This window comes from Bubalus bubalis, chromosome 6 (genome assembly GCF_019923935.1).
Source record: "Bubalus bubalis isolate 160015118507 breed Murrah chromosome 6, NDDB_SH_1, whole genome shotgun sequence".
Taxonomy (NCBI): domain Eukaryota; kingdom Metazoa; phylum Chordata; class Mammalia; order Artiodactyla; family Bovidae; genus Bubalus; species Bubalus bubalis.
In genome coordinates this window covers 68,824,572-68,841,347 of record NC_059162.1, presented here as the reverse complement: position 1 = coordinate 68,841,347, position 16,776 = coordinate 68,824,572, and the positions used below count along the sequence as shown (strand labels likewise).

At 37.5% G+C, this 16,776-nt stretch overlaps 1 protein-coding gene across 4 annotated transcripts in view; it reads left to right on the top strand.

Annotated features, from left to right (window-relative positions):
* Positions 1-13,778, top strand: part of ACADM (acyl-CoA dehydrogenase medium chain) — a 35,583-nt gene extending 21,805 nt beyond the window's left edge. For all 4 annotated transcript variants that reach the window (XM_006060234.4, XM_044944835.2, XM_025288437.3 and 1 more), the window contains 4 exons: positions 3,964-4,104; positions 4,657-4,752; positions 11,355-11,603; positions 12,870-13,778. In XM_006060234.4, coding sequence (XP_006060296.1) covers positions 3,964-4,104; positions 4,657-4,752; positions 11,355-11,603; positions 12,870-12,941 — 558 coding nt within the window. In that variant the 3' untranslated portion in view covers positions 12,942-13,778. The remainder of the gene's footprint in view (positions 1-3,963; positions 4,105-4,656; positions 4,753-11,354; positions 11,604-12,869) is intronic.
* Positions 13,779-16,776: the final 2,998 nt, after the last annotated feature.

Sequence of the window (16,776 nt, the reverse complement as noted above, 5' to 3'; positions counted from 1 at the left end):
CTTTTTTCATATATATATATATCATTGAAGTATAGTTGATTTATAATGTTGGGTTAATTTCTGCTGTACAGAAGGGTAATTCAGTTATATATATATATATATATATACACATATTTTTTTTCCATATTCTTTTCCATTATGGTTTATCACAGGATACTGAATACAGTTCCCTGTGCTATATAGTAGGACCTTGTTGTTTATCCATTCTGGATATATTAGCTTACATCTGCTAATCCCAAACTCTCAGTCCTTCCCTCCCTCACCACCCACCTTGGTAACCACAAGTCTGTTCTATGTGTCTGGGAGTCTGTTTCTGTCTTGTAGATATGTTCCTTTGTCTTGTATTTTAGATTGCACATATGTGCTCAGTCATGTCCAACTCTTGTGACCCCCATGGACTATAGCCTGCCAGGCTCCTTTGTCCGTAAGATTTTCCAGGCAAGGATACTGGAGTGAGTTGCTATTTCCTACTCCAAGATTCCACATATAGGTGATATCATATTGTATTTGCCTTTCTTTTTCTAACTTACTTCACTTAGTAGGATGATCTCTAGGACCATCTAAGTTACTGCAAATGGCATTATTTCATTCTTTTTATGGCTGAGGAATATTCAATTGTGTATGTATACCACATCTTCTTTATCCATTCATCTGTCGATGGACATTTAGGTTGGGTTCATGTCTCAGCTATTGTATATAGTGCCACTAGAAACATAGGGGTACATGTATCTTTTCAAATTATAGTTTTGTCTGGGTATATGCCCAGGAGTGGAATTGTTGGATCATATGGTAACCCTATTTTTGTTTTTTTGAAGAACCTCCATACTGTTTTCTGGGCTTCCCTGGTGGCTTAGATGGTAAAGAATCTGCCTGCAATGTAGAAGACCCAGGTTCAATCCCTGGGTCTGGAAAATCCCCTGGAGAAGGGAATGGCTACCCACTCCAGTATTCTTGCCTGGAGAATTCCATGGATAGAGAGAGGAGCCTTGTGGGCTATGGGTTGCAAAGAGTTGGACACAACCGAGTGACTAATATTTTTGCTTTCATACTGCTTTCCATAGTGGTAGCACCAATTTATATTCCCACCAACAGTGTGAGAGAGGGTTCCTTTTCTCCACACCCTTTCCAGCATTATTTGTAGACTTTTATTTATTTTTTAATTGAAGGATAATTGCTTTACCGAATTTTGTTGTTTTCTGTCAAACCTCAACATGAATCAGCTGTAGGTATACATATATCCCCTCCCTTTTGAACCTCCTGCCCATCTCCCTCCCCACCTCGCCCCCATACCCCTCTAGGTTGATACAGAGCCCCTGTTTGAGTTTCCTGAGACATACAGCAAATTCCCCTTGACTATCTATTTTTCATATGGTAATGTAAGTTTCCATGTTACTCTCTGCATACATCTCACCCTCTGCTCCCCTCTCCTCATGTCCATAAGTCTATTCTCTATGTGTATTTCTCCACTGCTGCCCTGCAAATGAATTCTTCAGTACCATTTTTCTAGATTCTGTATATATGCATTAGTATACAGTATTTATGTTTCTCTTTCTGACTTATTTCACTCTGTATAATAGGCTGTAGGTTCATCCACCTCATTAGAATTGACTCAAATGCGTTCCTTTTTATGGCTAATACTCCATTGTGTATATGTACCACAACTTCTTTATTCATTCATCTGTTGATGGATATCTAGGTTGCTTCCATGTTCTAGCTATTGTGAATAGCATTGCAATGAACAATGGAATATATGTGTCTTTTTCAGTTTTGGTTTTCTCAGAGTATATGCCTAGGAGTGGGATTGCTGGGTCATATAGTGGTTTTATTCCTAGTTTTTTAAGGAATCTCCATACCGTTTTCCATAGTGGCTGTGTCAGTTTATTTGTAGACTTTTTAATAATGGCCATTCTGGCCAGTGTGAGGTACCCATTGTAGTTTACATTGCTATTTCTCTAATAATTAGTGATGAAAAGTATTTTTTCATGTCCCTGGCAATTTCTTATCAAGTTAAACATGCACTTACCACATACCCAGCACTCCTAGATATTTATCCAAGAGAAATAAAAACAAGGACCTATGTTTATAGCAGCTTTATTTATAATTGCTGAAAACTTCCGAGTGGCAGGGCAGTGGGGGATGTCCATCAGCTGGTGAGCAGATAAAGGATATATGGTATATCCATATAGGGGAATGCTACTCTGAAATACTGATCAGCAGCAACATGGATGAATCTTAAAAGCACTCTGCTAAGTGAAAAGTCAGACACAGAAGATCACCTTATTCCATTTATATGACATTCTGGAAAAGGAAAAACTTACGGACGAAATCAGATTGGTGATTTCTTGGGATTGGGAGTAGAGTAAGGGAATTGACTAAGAGAGTACAAAGGAACTTTTAGGCATGCTGAAATATCTTCATTGTGGTGATAGTACATATATATCTGTCAAAACTATTAAAAATGTATACGTTAGAGGAGTTAATTTTTCTATATGTAAATTCTATCTCAGAACACCTAATTCTCAGAGATGGAGATAAATATTAATAGAAGTTCTGCTTTTACTCAGTACATTGCTAGCTCTATTAGTTAAGCTAAAATTAAATGTTCCAAAGCAAATTATGTTAAATGCTTTTACTGACATTTGTGGTAAAAAGATAGTCTTAAAACATACAATGAAATTTGTCTTTGTGGGTAATATGTACATGTAGACTTTAAACTACTGTTGGTTTTGTTGACTAAAAATTATGAAGAACTTGAGAGTTGTGAGTTAAGTTTTATTTGGGGCAAAATGAGGACTGCAGCCCGTGAGACAGGACCTGAGATAGTTTTGAGAGACAGCTCCAAAGAGGCAATCAGGGAACGTCAGTATATAAGATTTTGGTGAAGGGGGAGTTCAGTGCAATCAAGTGCTTACTTTACAGAATGTTTTCTGCTAGTCCTGAGGAGCTAATGTCACCATGAAGGGATTTAGTTATTTTCTAGCCATTCCCTTCTCCATGAGATCTTGACTCAGGGATTAAACCCAGGTCTCCTATATTGTAGGCAGATTCTTTAATGTCTGAGCCACCAGAGGGAAATCGGAAGGAGGAGTGTCTTAATAGGACTGTTAAGTTTCCCAGGAGACTCTGTGGGATCATGAAATCAGTTCCTGAAAATATCCAACAATCTAAAGAACTAGTAGGTCTTTACCAGGGCTTCCCTGGTAGCTCAGCTGGTAAAGAATCCACCTGCAATGCAGGAGACCTGGGTTCAATTCCTGGGTCAGGAAGATACCCCGGCAAAGGGATAGGCTACCCAATCCTGTATTCTTGCCTGGAGAATCCCCATGGGCAGAGGAGCCTGGCGGGCTATAGTCCAGTCCATGGGGTCACAAAGAGTTGGACATGACTGAATAACTTAGCACACACCAAACATCTAAAGGCCTGTTCTGCCAGATTCCCCGGAGCACAGAGTGCCTCATTCCACCCTGAACTCCCTCAGGAGGTGTTGAAAGTCAGCAGCTGCAGCAGCACAGGGTTCAATCTCTGCAGAGGCAAATGGCGACTGCCCTTATTCAGTCACTGGCAGATGCTCTCAGCAAGTGCCATTTGTCATTGACAGGTAAGTGACAATTTGTAGTCAACAGTTTCAGAGTTTGTGAAACATTGTTTTAGATGAGAGTTTCACAAACTTTTTATTTCAAAGATGTAGCATACATAAGTATTTTAGATTTTGAGGGCCACATGGTCTCTGTCACAAGTACTCAGTTCTGCCATCGTAGCAAGAAAGTAGCCACAGAGAATATGTAAATGTATAGGTGTGATTGTAGTCCTGTTTTTTAGAAAATAGGCATTGCAGGCCATAGTTTGTCCACCTCCATATAAATAGGCAATTGCAGAAAATCTTAAAGTCTTTAAGAGTGCTTAAAGCAAGAATTTATGCTAGCTCAAAATATGTTTCATACTACATATTGTTTTCCTTATTAGGAATTAAATATGGGCCAGCGATGTTCAGATACAAGAGGAATTGTCTTTGAAGATGTGAGAGTGCCTAAGGAAAATGTTTTAATTGGTGAGGGAGCTGGTTTCAAAATTGCAATGGGAGCATTTGATAAAACCAGACCACCAGTAAGTAAGATGACTTAATAACCTTTATAGGAGTTTTCATTTATTATATTGAATAGTTTTGTTTTAACGTTGTTTGCTTGGTCTCTATTTCTTTTTAAATATCTGCTTTTATTAAAGATGGAGGGATTTTTATTCTAAGAATTCTTCAGCATTCTTGCTGTTACAGAAATTATTTTAGTAAAAGCAAAATTACTACAGTTGTTAGATTTACAAAGAAGCATTTCACACTTAATTTAATCATTCCTGCTGATGTGTACTCATTCCTCTTGCCTTACTCATTAGGAATATTTCCCCTGAGATGCTTTCCCCTGTTAAACAGAAAGAATGATTTATCTCTAGGCTATGATCCTGTGCCTTACAAATGCCTTCCATTAACCTTTAACTCATATAAAATATAAATTTAAATGCTTGTCATTTCCCCCACCCTTTATTGCCTTAAGGTATAGGTCAGCTTCTCTTTGCACAAACTTTAACTTAGATTTTAGGCAAGTAGCCATTATATGTGTGTTTTAAAGACAACATGAACTTCTGCTTTGTAAAATGTACTGTCAGGTAGCAGCTGGTGCTGTGGGACTAGCACAGAGAGCTTTGGATGAAGCTACCAAGTATGCCCTGGAGAGAAAAACTTTTGGAAAGCTGCTTATAGAGGTAGGTAGTTTTAATACTATACTTGTTTTGTTCAATGTAAAACCATTCATTTTCACTTAATATTTGAAAACTGTCTTTTAAATTAAAAAGTGGTTTATTTCTGCTTTGGTAGCAAGAAGATAATGTGAAGTGGAAGTGTCAGGGTGGGTTTTAAGAATAGATTTGCATATATATATATATAAAAATTTATTTGGCTGCACTAGGTCTTAGTTGCAGCATGTAGAATCTAATTATCTGACCAGGGATTGAACTCCAGCCCCTTGCACTGGAAATGTGGAGTCTTAGCCACTGGACCACCAGGGAAGTCCCAAGAGTAGATTTTCTTTAGACTCTGCTACTATTAATATCTGTTGTCTGCTTTGGGATTTATGTTAATTAAGAGGAAAAAAAACAGCTAATATTCAAGTGCCTGTATTATGTAATTCTGCCAGTGCATTCTTTTTTGTTTGTACTACAATTTCCATTAAAGACCAGGAAGCTGCAGCTTAGAATAAATAATTTGTCCAAGAACACACAATTTAGAAATCATAGTTCCAGGGTTCCATTTCATGCTTTTAATCTGTGTTACTTCTCATGTCTTCTTGCTTATCAAATAATCAAACAATTTTAGTACTATTTTGCCGGGGTCCAGCCCCGGCTGATCCAGGGTATTTGAAGCGGGGACGGCGTCAGCGAGGATCAGGATACAATAGCTTCAATTAGATATTAATTAGAGATATAAAGAGTAATAGAATGAGGATAGCTCAGTAGGAAAATTCAGTGGAGAAAAGAGGCTGAGTAGCTTGGTTTACGTGGGAGACCAATAAAACTTCAAGACAAGAAGTTTGCACCACTTACATAGGCCGCAGGCGTCCTTCCGTTCTCCCGAAGGAGAGGAGACACTGAGGCCTCCCCGGTCGGATCTTAGAAGCCCAGGCAAAATTAGTAAGCATGGCGGGTTCTGCGCTCCAGATGGAGACTCAGCCAGAATTTGAGAGAGCAAGCGACATGGGGAGACCAAGTTTTGGTGAACAAGGCCCGCACTTTATTTTCCAAAGTAGTTTTTATACCTTAAGTTGTGCATAGAGGATAATGGGGGAAGGGGTGGAGTCATGCAAGGACAGCAGTTCCTGGTCCTAATCGAAGCCAGGCTTTCAAACTTATCATATGCAAAAGTTCAGGTGAATTACATCATCTTCTGGCCAGGAGGCCTGTTAACATTTTAAGAAACTTATTTTTCTCTAAAGGTGATTATTCTAAAGTCAGGCACCAGCCTCCAAGAAAGCACTGGACAAAGCTGCATTCCTATAGGGCAAAGGTGAGGTGGGCTCAATCAAGAAAAGAATTAACTCAAGGGTCCAAGGTTACAAACATTGAGGCTACTACTTACATTTCTATACACCCATTATATCAATCAATACACTGCCAAGGACACAGTAGGTAAGGGGTATGGAGACTTAGCAGCAAACATTGGCCCAATAAGTGAAAAACCCTTCACTAATACAATTTCTAATCAATCTTTTAACTACTCAAAGGAATCTGTGTTTAGACAGTTTAGAACATCTCCTGCCTCTCACAGTTGGGAGGCTCTGAATAATCACATGTGGCCGGAAAAACCTATTCAGGCAGGCTAGAGGATTTCCAAAGGAGTTTGTAGGTTAAACACTGTCACACCCAGGAATTATTAACTGGAGCTGTAAGCTAACTCTTTTTTCAGAGAGAGGTAGTGGGGGACAGCCCCCCGTAAAGTCAGAGGTGTAGGTGAAAGCACAAAGCAGAAAGTAGGCAGACTCTGGTTTTGGGGGTAGATGCTTGAGAATTTCCAGGGGGACTCCTGAGGCTCCATTCCGCCTTTGCGTATACTGAGCCTCCTTCCTCATGACCTTTGCCATGGGCAGAGCTCCTCACGCTGGCTCCTGGCAGTGATAGACTTCCAGCTGAACTATTCCAGATCCTGAAAGATTATGCTGTAGAAAGTGCTGCACTCAATATGCAATATGCAATATGCACTCAATATGCAATATGCCGGCTCCCGGCACTATTTGTTATTGTTTGTTTTTTGGCCACGCAGCATGTATTGTGGGATCTTAATTCCCCGAACCTGGATCCTTGGGGCAGTGAAAACTCAGAGTCCTAACCACTGGATTGTCCGGCAGTTCTCAAGAACTTTTTAATCTTATCTTTTCAAACATTTATGCTTCCCCATTGTTTGTATTCTCTAATATAACTCCTTCTGTAACTATTGGTTGCACAGTGCACACTCCCTATCTATCCCTATGTGTCAGTGGTTCTCAAACTATCTGGTGGAAGATAGGTTTTATTTTCCAGTCAACTGTGGACCATTATTTTTATAAAATATAAGAATGTCACAACATTATCAAATTGTTACAAATGCTTACTCTCACTTTGTGTATCATGAACCAGTCCAGTAACAATTTATGGTCTATAGATGAAACTTGGATTATTACACTTCTGTATCTCAACCTCAATTATGTAATTTATTTTTGTTATAATCTAGATAACTTTCTCAGATTTGCTTTTCAGTTTGTTTTTTTTTAACCCTACATCTAATCTCCTCTTCAATCCATTTAATGACTTTTTTCATTTTTAGAATTTATGTTTGGTTCTTTTTCGTTTCTACCCTTTCTTTTATGGTGGCCTGGTTTTTCAACATAGCTTCTCTTTCTCCTTTTTTATCTCTTTAATTATATAAAACTTCAGTTATAGTCACTTTCTGATTTTTATTCTGTTATTTCAAGTTCTTACAGTGGCTAATTTTTTGGTCTGCTGCCTCTGATCTCTCTGTTATGACCAGTTATTTCCTGTCTTGATTTTTGCTTATAAGCTTATCTGCAGCAGCATTCATTAGTTTCTTCAGTGCATTGTGGAAGTATCCAGGAGACCGGTTTTCATACTTTTTTATACTTTTTATCAGGTAGCCCAGAGGTTTCAGCATTCTTAGAGCTGTTTTTTTCTCATGAATTTCTCCACTTGTGAAATCCTGTACCATAGCTGTATACATTGATTACATGTTTAAAAGAGATTCCTTTTTTAAATCTCCCAGACAGAGTCTTGGGCAAGAAATAAGCTTCTTTGTGGCCTTCTTGCCTTGATGAGCTGAGACTTTTAGTTCTTCCTTAGGAAAGAGAAGTTCTTATAGGCAGAGAATCTCAATTTCAGCCCCTCATCTTTTTCATTCTCACATCTGTCTCCTGTTCTTCTGTGTTCATTAAAACTCCAACTCCTATCACATTAGACTCAAATCTCAGTCTGATTTTTTTTCCTTCCCCATGTCATTGCTTCTCAATCAGGATTAAATTTCTGGAGGCCCTTGGAGATTTGTTTCTTTCCTTTGAGTTGTTTTATTTTGCCTTTATTTTCTAAATAACTTTATTAATTGGCTGTTAGGTCTTTGTTGCTCTACTTGCGAGCTTTTCTCTAGTTGCAGTGAGCACGGTCTACTCTCTTAGTTGTGGTGAGCGGGCTTCTCATTGGAGTGACTTCTCTTGTTGTGTGGCACAGGTTCTGGAGTGCAGAGGTTTCAAAAGCTGGCACGTGGGCTCAGTAGTTGCAGCTCCTGGGCTCAAGAGCACAGGCCCAATATTTGTGGCACGCTTGCTTAGTTGTTCCATGGCATCTACCTGGACCAGGGATTAAACCTATGTCTCCTGCATTAGCAGGCAGATTCTTTACCACTGAGCCACAAGGGAAGCCCCCTTGTTTTGTTTTTAAATCAAACATTTCTTTGTGTTTGTGGACAAAAAGAGAGTTTATATTAACTCATTTATGTCACCAGAGCTATATGTATACAGATTAGTGAAATGTATGTTTATTATTAAATATTAGTTTAGTTTAATCATAAACAGCTAACATCATTTTCAGGTCCTTCTCACCAACTATCTGATATTCTTCTGGCTATTTTCAACTCAAAATGGAATATTTTATGTTCCTTTTCTTACAGACTCTAAAGATTCTTTTTTGTATTCTTACCATCTGCACAATGATATTTTTGCCTCATGGGCTCTTACTGTTAAGTATAGAGAGTGTGTTTTTGCTTACTACTTTTCTAAGCTAAACAAAGGAGATATTAAGCAGCTGATTTATACATAGATTTTCTTTTTAGTTTTGTTTTAAGGGACATTATTGAGTGTAGTATTCTAATCATAATTCAACTGTTCACTCCCATGTTTATCATTGTTGTTATTACTACTACTCTCTTCAAGAGAACACTGTGTCACTATCCCTCATAGTGCTTAACTTGCTGTGGGTAAAGAAAACTGACAAAAACAGAGGATGGTACTTTTTCTTATCAATAAGTAAAACTAGGAACACCAATAACAAATTACAGGATGATAAAATCTCTTAATGGTAGGCAAGAACTGCCTACTCCTTTGTCTAGTCAAAATCCTCCATCCAAGTTAAAGCTGGAGTAGTTTGGGATGATATGAAAGAATCCCTTGTGAGTAACTGTCATTTGTATTGATTACTATTACTAGTAAGCAAAATCTTTTCCCCATGATTTCCATTTCTTGGTGGGAAAACGAATGAGGAGAAATACTATTTGGGACTTGAGACTGAAATAAGATGTACTTAGAAAGAAATATACTTATATCTCTTTTTTTAACCACTTTATGGTCAAAATTCTTTCAGTATCCTCTCATCACACTCAGATCAAAATCCAGAGGACTTGCAGTGGTCTTCTGTCATCCACACTGACCTTTTGTTGTTGCTTTTATGTTTACTCCTCCCGGCAGATATCCACTTCCTCATTGATTTCACTAAAGCATATACCCTGCCTGAAACACTTGATATAATGATGGCTGTGACTGATGTGTGTGTGCTCAGTCGTGCCTGACTCTTTGCGATGCCATGGACGGTAGCCTGCCAGGCTCCTCTGTCCATGGGATTTTCCAGGCAAGAGTACTGGAGTGGGTTTCCATTTCCTACTCCAGGGGGTTTTCCCAACCCAGAGATCGAACCTGTATCTCTGCCGCATTGGCTGGCTGATTCTTTACCACTTAGTGCCACCTGGGAAGATCTCACTTTTTTTCTTCATAGCTCTTAGCACTGCCCAACATTACATCATGTATGCGTTTGTCTGCTATCTTTCTTTACTGCCTCACTAGAATGTAAGCTCGGCACAAGTAGTAAATTTATGTTTTGGAAACCTTTATACTTCTAGTGCTTATGATATGTTTTGCACTGTGAACTTCTCAACAAATAGTACTGCATGCATTAATTCATTTAATCCTTGAGGAAGGCCTGAATTGCCATAGACTTTCATCTTAGAAATTACCTTTGTTATGTCCCATAGATTTTGGAACATTATGTTTTTGTTTGCAATTTGTCTCCAGGTATTTTTTTTTTATTTCCTCTTTGATTTCTTAAGAGATCCATTGTTTTGTTTTTTTTTTTAATAACATGTTGTTTACATTCCACATTTTTTGTGTGTTTTGCAGGACTGTTTCTGTTTTTGATTTATAGTTTCTACCGCTGTGGTCAGAAAAGACATTTGACATGATTTCAACCTTGTTACCCTTATTGAGACTTTTTTTGTGGTCTGACATGTTATCTATCATGTAGAATGTTTCATTAACTCTTTAAATAGAATGTATACTCTGCTCTTTTGGGGTCATAAATATATTTTTCCAAAGTTGTAAGCATACTTCATATTTGAAACTTTCATATATCAAGGTATGGTGGACATGGTTTCATCCTATAACATATCTTGGCCATATAACTCACAGATAACTTACTGTCTCCTTCTGAAAACATTTGTCTAAGTCTCCTAGTTGATTAGGCTTTCCTGGTGGCGCAGATGGTAAAGAAACTGCCTGCAATGCAAGATACCTATGTTTGATTCCTTGGTTGGTGACATTCTCTGGAGAAGGACATGGCATCCCGCTCCAGTATTCTTGCCTGGAGAATGCCATGGATAGATGAGCCTGGTGGGCTACAGCGCATGAGGTCACAAAGAGTCGGACAGGACTGAGTGACTAACACTTTCCCTGTTTGATTATGAACCTCTAGAGGATAAAAAACATCTTTTATTTATCCTTATCATTTTCCCATCAGCACCTGATAACAGTGCCACATTATTTTTCACTGTCTATGGCAATTTTCTTCTAAAAATCCCAGGAGCTTCTCAGAAGGATCCATATAATTTTTGTGGTATTTTTTATCAAAAATGTATAACCTCATTCCAATCCTGAGAAAACATCATGCAAACCCAAACTATGGAACATTCTACAAATTAAAACTAATCATTATTCTTCATAAGTGCACAGTGGTCATGAAAGAGAAGGAAAGACTGAGGAATCCTAACAGCTTTGGAAAGACTAGGAAGAAATAACAATTAAATTCAGTTGGAATCCTGGATGCGATCTTACAACAGAGAAAGGACATTGATGGAAAACTTGGCCAAATTTGAATAAAGTATATAGTTTAGCTGATAATATTTTACCAATGTTAATTATACTATGGTTTTGTAATATGTTACCACTGGAGGGAGCAGAGTGTAACTTTTTAAGTCTAAAATTAGTTTTTAAAGTTAAAAAAGTTTCAGGGGAAATAATTTTAAATTATTCAATAAATACCTTAAACTTTTTTCTGTTTAATTCTAGCACCAAGGAATATCATTTTTGCTGGCTGAAATGGCAATGAAAGTTGAACTAGCTAGATTGAGTTACCAGAGAGCAGCTTGGGAAGTTGATTCTGGTCGCCGAAATACCTATTATGCCTCTATTGCAAAGGCATATGCTGGAGATATCGCAAATCAGTTAGCTTCTGATGCTGTTCAGGTTTTTGGAGGCAATGGATTTAATACTGAATATCCTGTAGAAAAATTAATGAGAGATGCCAAGATCTATCAGGTAATGTTAAAAATGATTATGGTTGATTTTTAAGAAACATAATATTCATAAATCATATGGTAGATCTCTGATTATTTAAAGATTTTATGTCACAGATAATAATAAATCATCATAATAAGTGGCTGTGAGCCTAAATTTTTAGAACTAATGAACACAAAGAAGACTGTTACTTTGAAGTAAATGCCTTGAGTGAGCAAGCTAACAAAGCAAATAGTGTAGACATATAGATTTATCTGAATAACCCTTCTTTGATTCTTAACATCCTAGCTAATTGTAACCCACTCTTTGCTCTCCTAAAAGTTTGCATATCACGTAAACTAATTAAATTATTTTATTTTGAATCTTACCTGACAACTCTTGAGGTCATATTTGGGAGGTAAAAAAACACGAAGAGAATGTGATACGACTCTGTCTTCTAAATTAAATTGATGGTTAAGAAAACTTAGTAGTGAAGAGATAGTAGTGATTTAGTAAATAAAATATAAATGCTCATTCCACATGTATCTTAAGTATTTATAAGCAATGCTTCTCAATATCTCCTCCATTACTTCCCTCAACCCCCAGGAAATTATTTGACAAATCTAGTCATTTAAAATCCAGGGGTAGAATCATAGAATGTTAAAGAAAGAAATTTAGACAGTGCAGCCCCTCAATTTAGATTTGAAAAAACTGAGGATCATAATTTGTGCCTTATCTAAAGTTCCAAGTTTATTTGATAATGCTCTCCCTTCCCTGGAGCCTATAATTATTACCTTTTTACTTTTCTCTGGCATCTGAACAAATAGCTAGAAGTTTAAACTGGAAGTGAGGGCTGTCTTCTAGGAATACTTAACTGAACAAATCCTTCCAGGATCTTTTTTCATTAGCAACTCGGTTCCTTAGGAACAAAAAGTAAAAATCAGATTTGAGAGTAAGAATAGAAAATGACTGAAGATGACAACTAGCTAAAACAGCTCAAAAAAGTTGGTTAAATATTTCAGCAACATTAAACATTAGATTTCCCAAATACTTTTTGAAAGTCAATATCCTTTTGTTTTAAGACTGTCCTCCAAAATTTTGGTAGAGTTCTTATAATAATTTTAACTAATCTTTAGAGAATTATGTATTTTCATGGTTTTCAGAAAATCAGGTTTCAAAATAACTGTAGATTATAGACCGTATGTATGGTTTGATTCAGTTTCGTACTAGAATGGAGTTTAGAGACTGTCTAAAATACTGAGGACTTACATATGAAATATATTTAACCTACTTTTTTTTTTCTTCCAGATTTATGAAGGTACAGCACAAATTCAAAGGCTTATTATAGCCCGTGAACACATTGGCAGGTATAAAAAGTAACCAGATCACCGTGTTAATAATCGTTGAGTAATTAGAATATGATCTACTATTTACACTTCAGGAAAGAATAAGGGCTTTGAGGGTTTTTTTCCAGTGAAAATTTTAACATAGGTTCTCATGTACTAAACCTGTATAACTGATTCTAATAGTATTAGGTTGGCCAAAAAGTTTGTTTGGGTTTTTTTTATAATGTTATGAAAAAACCTGAATGAACTTCTGGGCCAACCCAAGTTTTCTACTTTTGTTTAACTTTATGACTTGCCTTTTCTATAACACATTTGGTTTTATTAAAGTTATGTGTTTTCCTTTAGTTCCAGTGTACCTGAATTACATTAACCTAGAAAAATACATTTGGTTTGTTGTTTTAACCTCTGAAAATTAGAGCAACAGAAATTTCTTGGAATTTCAGTGTTTTTCCAAAGACAGAAAAGAAGGTTTATAAAGTATTCAGAATGTTCCAAAATTTACATTGAGAAAATATTCTAGGATTTAAATAACTTGTCAGTGACTTTGTAGGCTTAATGGTCTTATATTAGAAGAATTAATTTTACTGCAATTTGGAAAGCATTTGGTTTCTCTTATGTACAGTAATAGTCAAAAATTTGATGTTCATATTCTCCCTTTAAACAGTGACCAGAAGTTACATAGAAGTTTTTAATTTTGAACCCACATAATTCTGAGCCCACATTTCACTTGCCTTATTTTTAAAAAGTCAATACAGTTTCCCTTAAATTATTTTTATATGACTCTGTTGGTCTCTGGTTAATCTTTGGTCTGTTGTATACAATCTGATTTCATGCACATACATTCTAAAAATAAACTTAAATTTGTTCAGTATTATGTATCTGTTCAATTTGTGTATCTGTTTATATTCTTTTCAAGACATCTTATTATTTCATGTAATGGTGTATACTTGATTTATTTACTATGATGGAAAAAAAATTCATGTTTTGATTTTGAACTGCATAAAGTTAGCTGTCCATGTTGTCATTAGATTGCATTATTAGATACCACAGAAAATATCAAGATGGAATAATTAAAGGACCAAATGTGGCCTTATATCACTTATTTTCCAATTCTGATACCAACTGGGCATCCACAGTTCAATCTTATTCTGACAATAATGCAGAATAGTTAGCATCAGACTCCACAGGTTTAAGAACTCTGGCCCACTCTGCCTGAAGTGGTATCTCACTTTCAACACCACTTGTAAATCCTGGATCCCCAGGCCACCCACACTTCTGTCCACTTTGGTTACAAATTTGGGTATTCCATGTCCCTGCCCTCAGGTTTGATAATTTGCAAGAATGACTCACAGAACTCAGATAAAACACACTTACTGGTTTATTACAAAGGAGGAAATGCAAAGAGCAAGGTATAAGGAGAGACACCAGGGTTTCATAACTTCTCCCAGTGCACCACCCTTCCAGTACTTTAGTGTGTTCCTTGGAAGCATAGTTCAGTCTGTAATCTGGAAACTCCTGAATCTCATCATTCAAGTGTTTACGGAGAATCTTCAGCCTCCCTCTCCTCCCCAGATGTCGGGTGGGGCTGAAATTTCCACCTGCATTAGTCAGCTAAGGTCGCCGTAACAAAATGCCACAGACTGGGTGGCTTAAACAACAGAAAATTTTTTTCTCACAGTTCTGGAGGCTAGAAGTCTAAGACCAAGGTACCATCTCGGTTGGTTTCTGGGAGGCCTCTCATCCTGGTTTGTGTAATACGCTGCTACCTTCTCATTGTGTTCTCACATGGCCTCGTGTCTGTGCACGACCGTAGGGAGCAGGCACTGGTGTCTCTTCTTACAAGGACACAAGCTTTATTAGATTAGAACCATACCTTTATGACCTGATTTAACTTTCATTACTTCTCTGAAGTCCAAATCTTCAAATACGCTCACATGAGAATGGTTAGGGCTTCATCATATGTTGGGGGTGGGTGGGGGGGCTGTGGGTGGCAGTCTAGACCACAACAGTACCCTCTAATTACTTGGTCTTTTTGGTGATCAGCCCCATCCTGAGCCTCTTTAGGGGTCCCACGCTGTCACCTCATTAGCATAACTCTACTTTGATCTTTTGACAGAACCTCATTAGGAATAATATAACATACTTCGGTTGCTCAGGAAATTCCAAGGAACTGATGAACTTAGAGCAGGCGTGACCAAATGTTGGGGAAAAAACCATAAAGGGAAGCAGGACCTTATGGTCCTTACCCACCACCACCCCTCCTTCCCCATGTCCTTCGCCTGTCTGTTGTCTGTGGGAAAACTTCAGCCGAAGAAAAAGTTTAATCAGAAAAGTGAGAAAATGCAGAAGCAAAGAAAAGCAGTCAAACAGGTCAAAAACAGTAACTGTTTAATCAGTGAGCAAAGTCAAGAACCTTTAGTTCCTCCTCCAAAGCTATGGAAAGTATTTTGAGCCATATCCTGTGAGCTGTATTATAGAGTCTGAAAGCCCCACCAGGTGAAAGAGGTTAACTACAAAATAACCAGACTGTAGCCATGACATAAGCTGCCACAATTCTGAGAATTTGTCTCAAGGAAATAGAAATAAACTGACCCTGGAACTGAAGAATAATTGTATTTAAAAGCAATCAAGATGACGCTGGTCAGACCACCACATGACCAATTTCAAGATGACTGTTAGAGCTAACTGCTGTTTCTGCATGTGGCCCTCTCTGTCTAGAAAAGCTCTTTCTCCCTGATTGTCAGGTTGTGGTGAGTCGGGCTTTATATGTGTCTCCCTCATCATGTCCCCACCCCCAGCCATTTCCAGCATCCAAAATAAAGCAAACATTCCACCAAACTTGCTTCTTTTTTTCCTTGTTGTTTTTAGGTGATTTAAAAAAAAAAAAAACTTTTAATTTTGTATTGGGGTATAGTTGATTAACAATGTTGTGATAGTTTCAGGTGAACAGTGAAGGGACTCAGCCATATATATACATGTATCCATTCTCCCCCAAACTCCTCTCCCATCCAGGCTGCCACATAACATAGAGCAGAGTTCCATGTGCTATACCATATTTGTTATCCACTTTAGCATTGTGTGCATGTCCATCCCTAACTCCCTAACTGTCCCTTCCCCCTGGCAACCGTAAGTTCATTCTTGAAGTCTGAGTCTGTTTTATAAGTAAGCTCATCTGTATCATTTCTTATAGATTCTGCATAGAAGGATGTCATACACTATATTTTTCCTTCTCTGTATGACTTACTTCACTTAGTATGACATTCTCTAGATCCATCTATGTTCCTGCAAATGGCATTATTTCATTCTTTGTAATGGCCGAGTGAAATTCCATAGTATATGTACACACCACATCTTATCCATTTCTCTATTGATGGACATTTAGGTTGCTTCCACATGTTGGCTATTGTAAACAGTGCTGCAATGAACATTGGGGTGCGTCTATCTTTTTGGATCATGTTTTCTCTGGATATATGCCTGGAATGGGATTACAGGGTCATATGGTTAGCTTTATTTTTAATTTTATAAAGAACCTCCATACTGTTCTCCATAGTGGCTGTACCAATTTACATTCCCAACAGAATAGGAGGGGTCTCTTCTCTCCATACCCTCTCCAGCATTTATTGTTTTCTACCCAACTTCCTTCTTTATTGGCTTTTGAGTGGCAACAGGCACAGCACAATTTTGGTTACAGAGTCACCCAGGGACTGAGGACAAAGACCAAATACATTTCCTCTTACACCTCACTAAATTATAAAGATCTAATATTTTATCCAAAAACTTTAAATGGCTTTTTCATGCCTAACTGTGAAACTGTTTTTTAATGGCACAGCTCAAGATTGGTAACAGATTGGGTCTCTAAATAAGTTGGA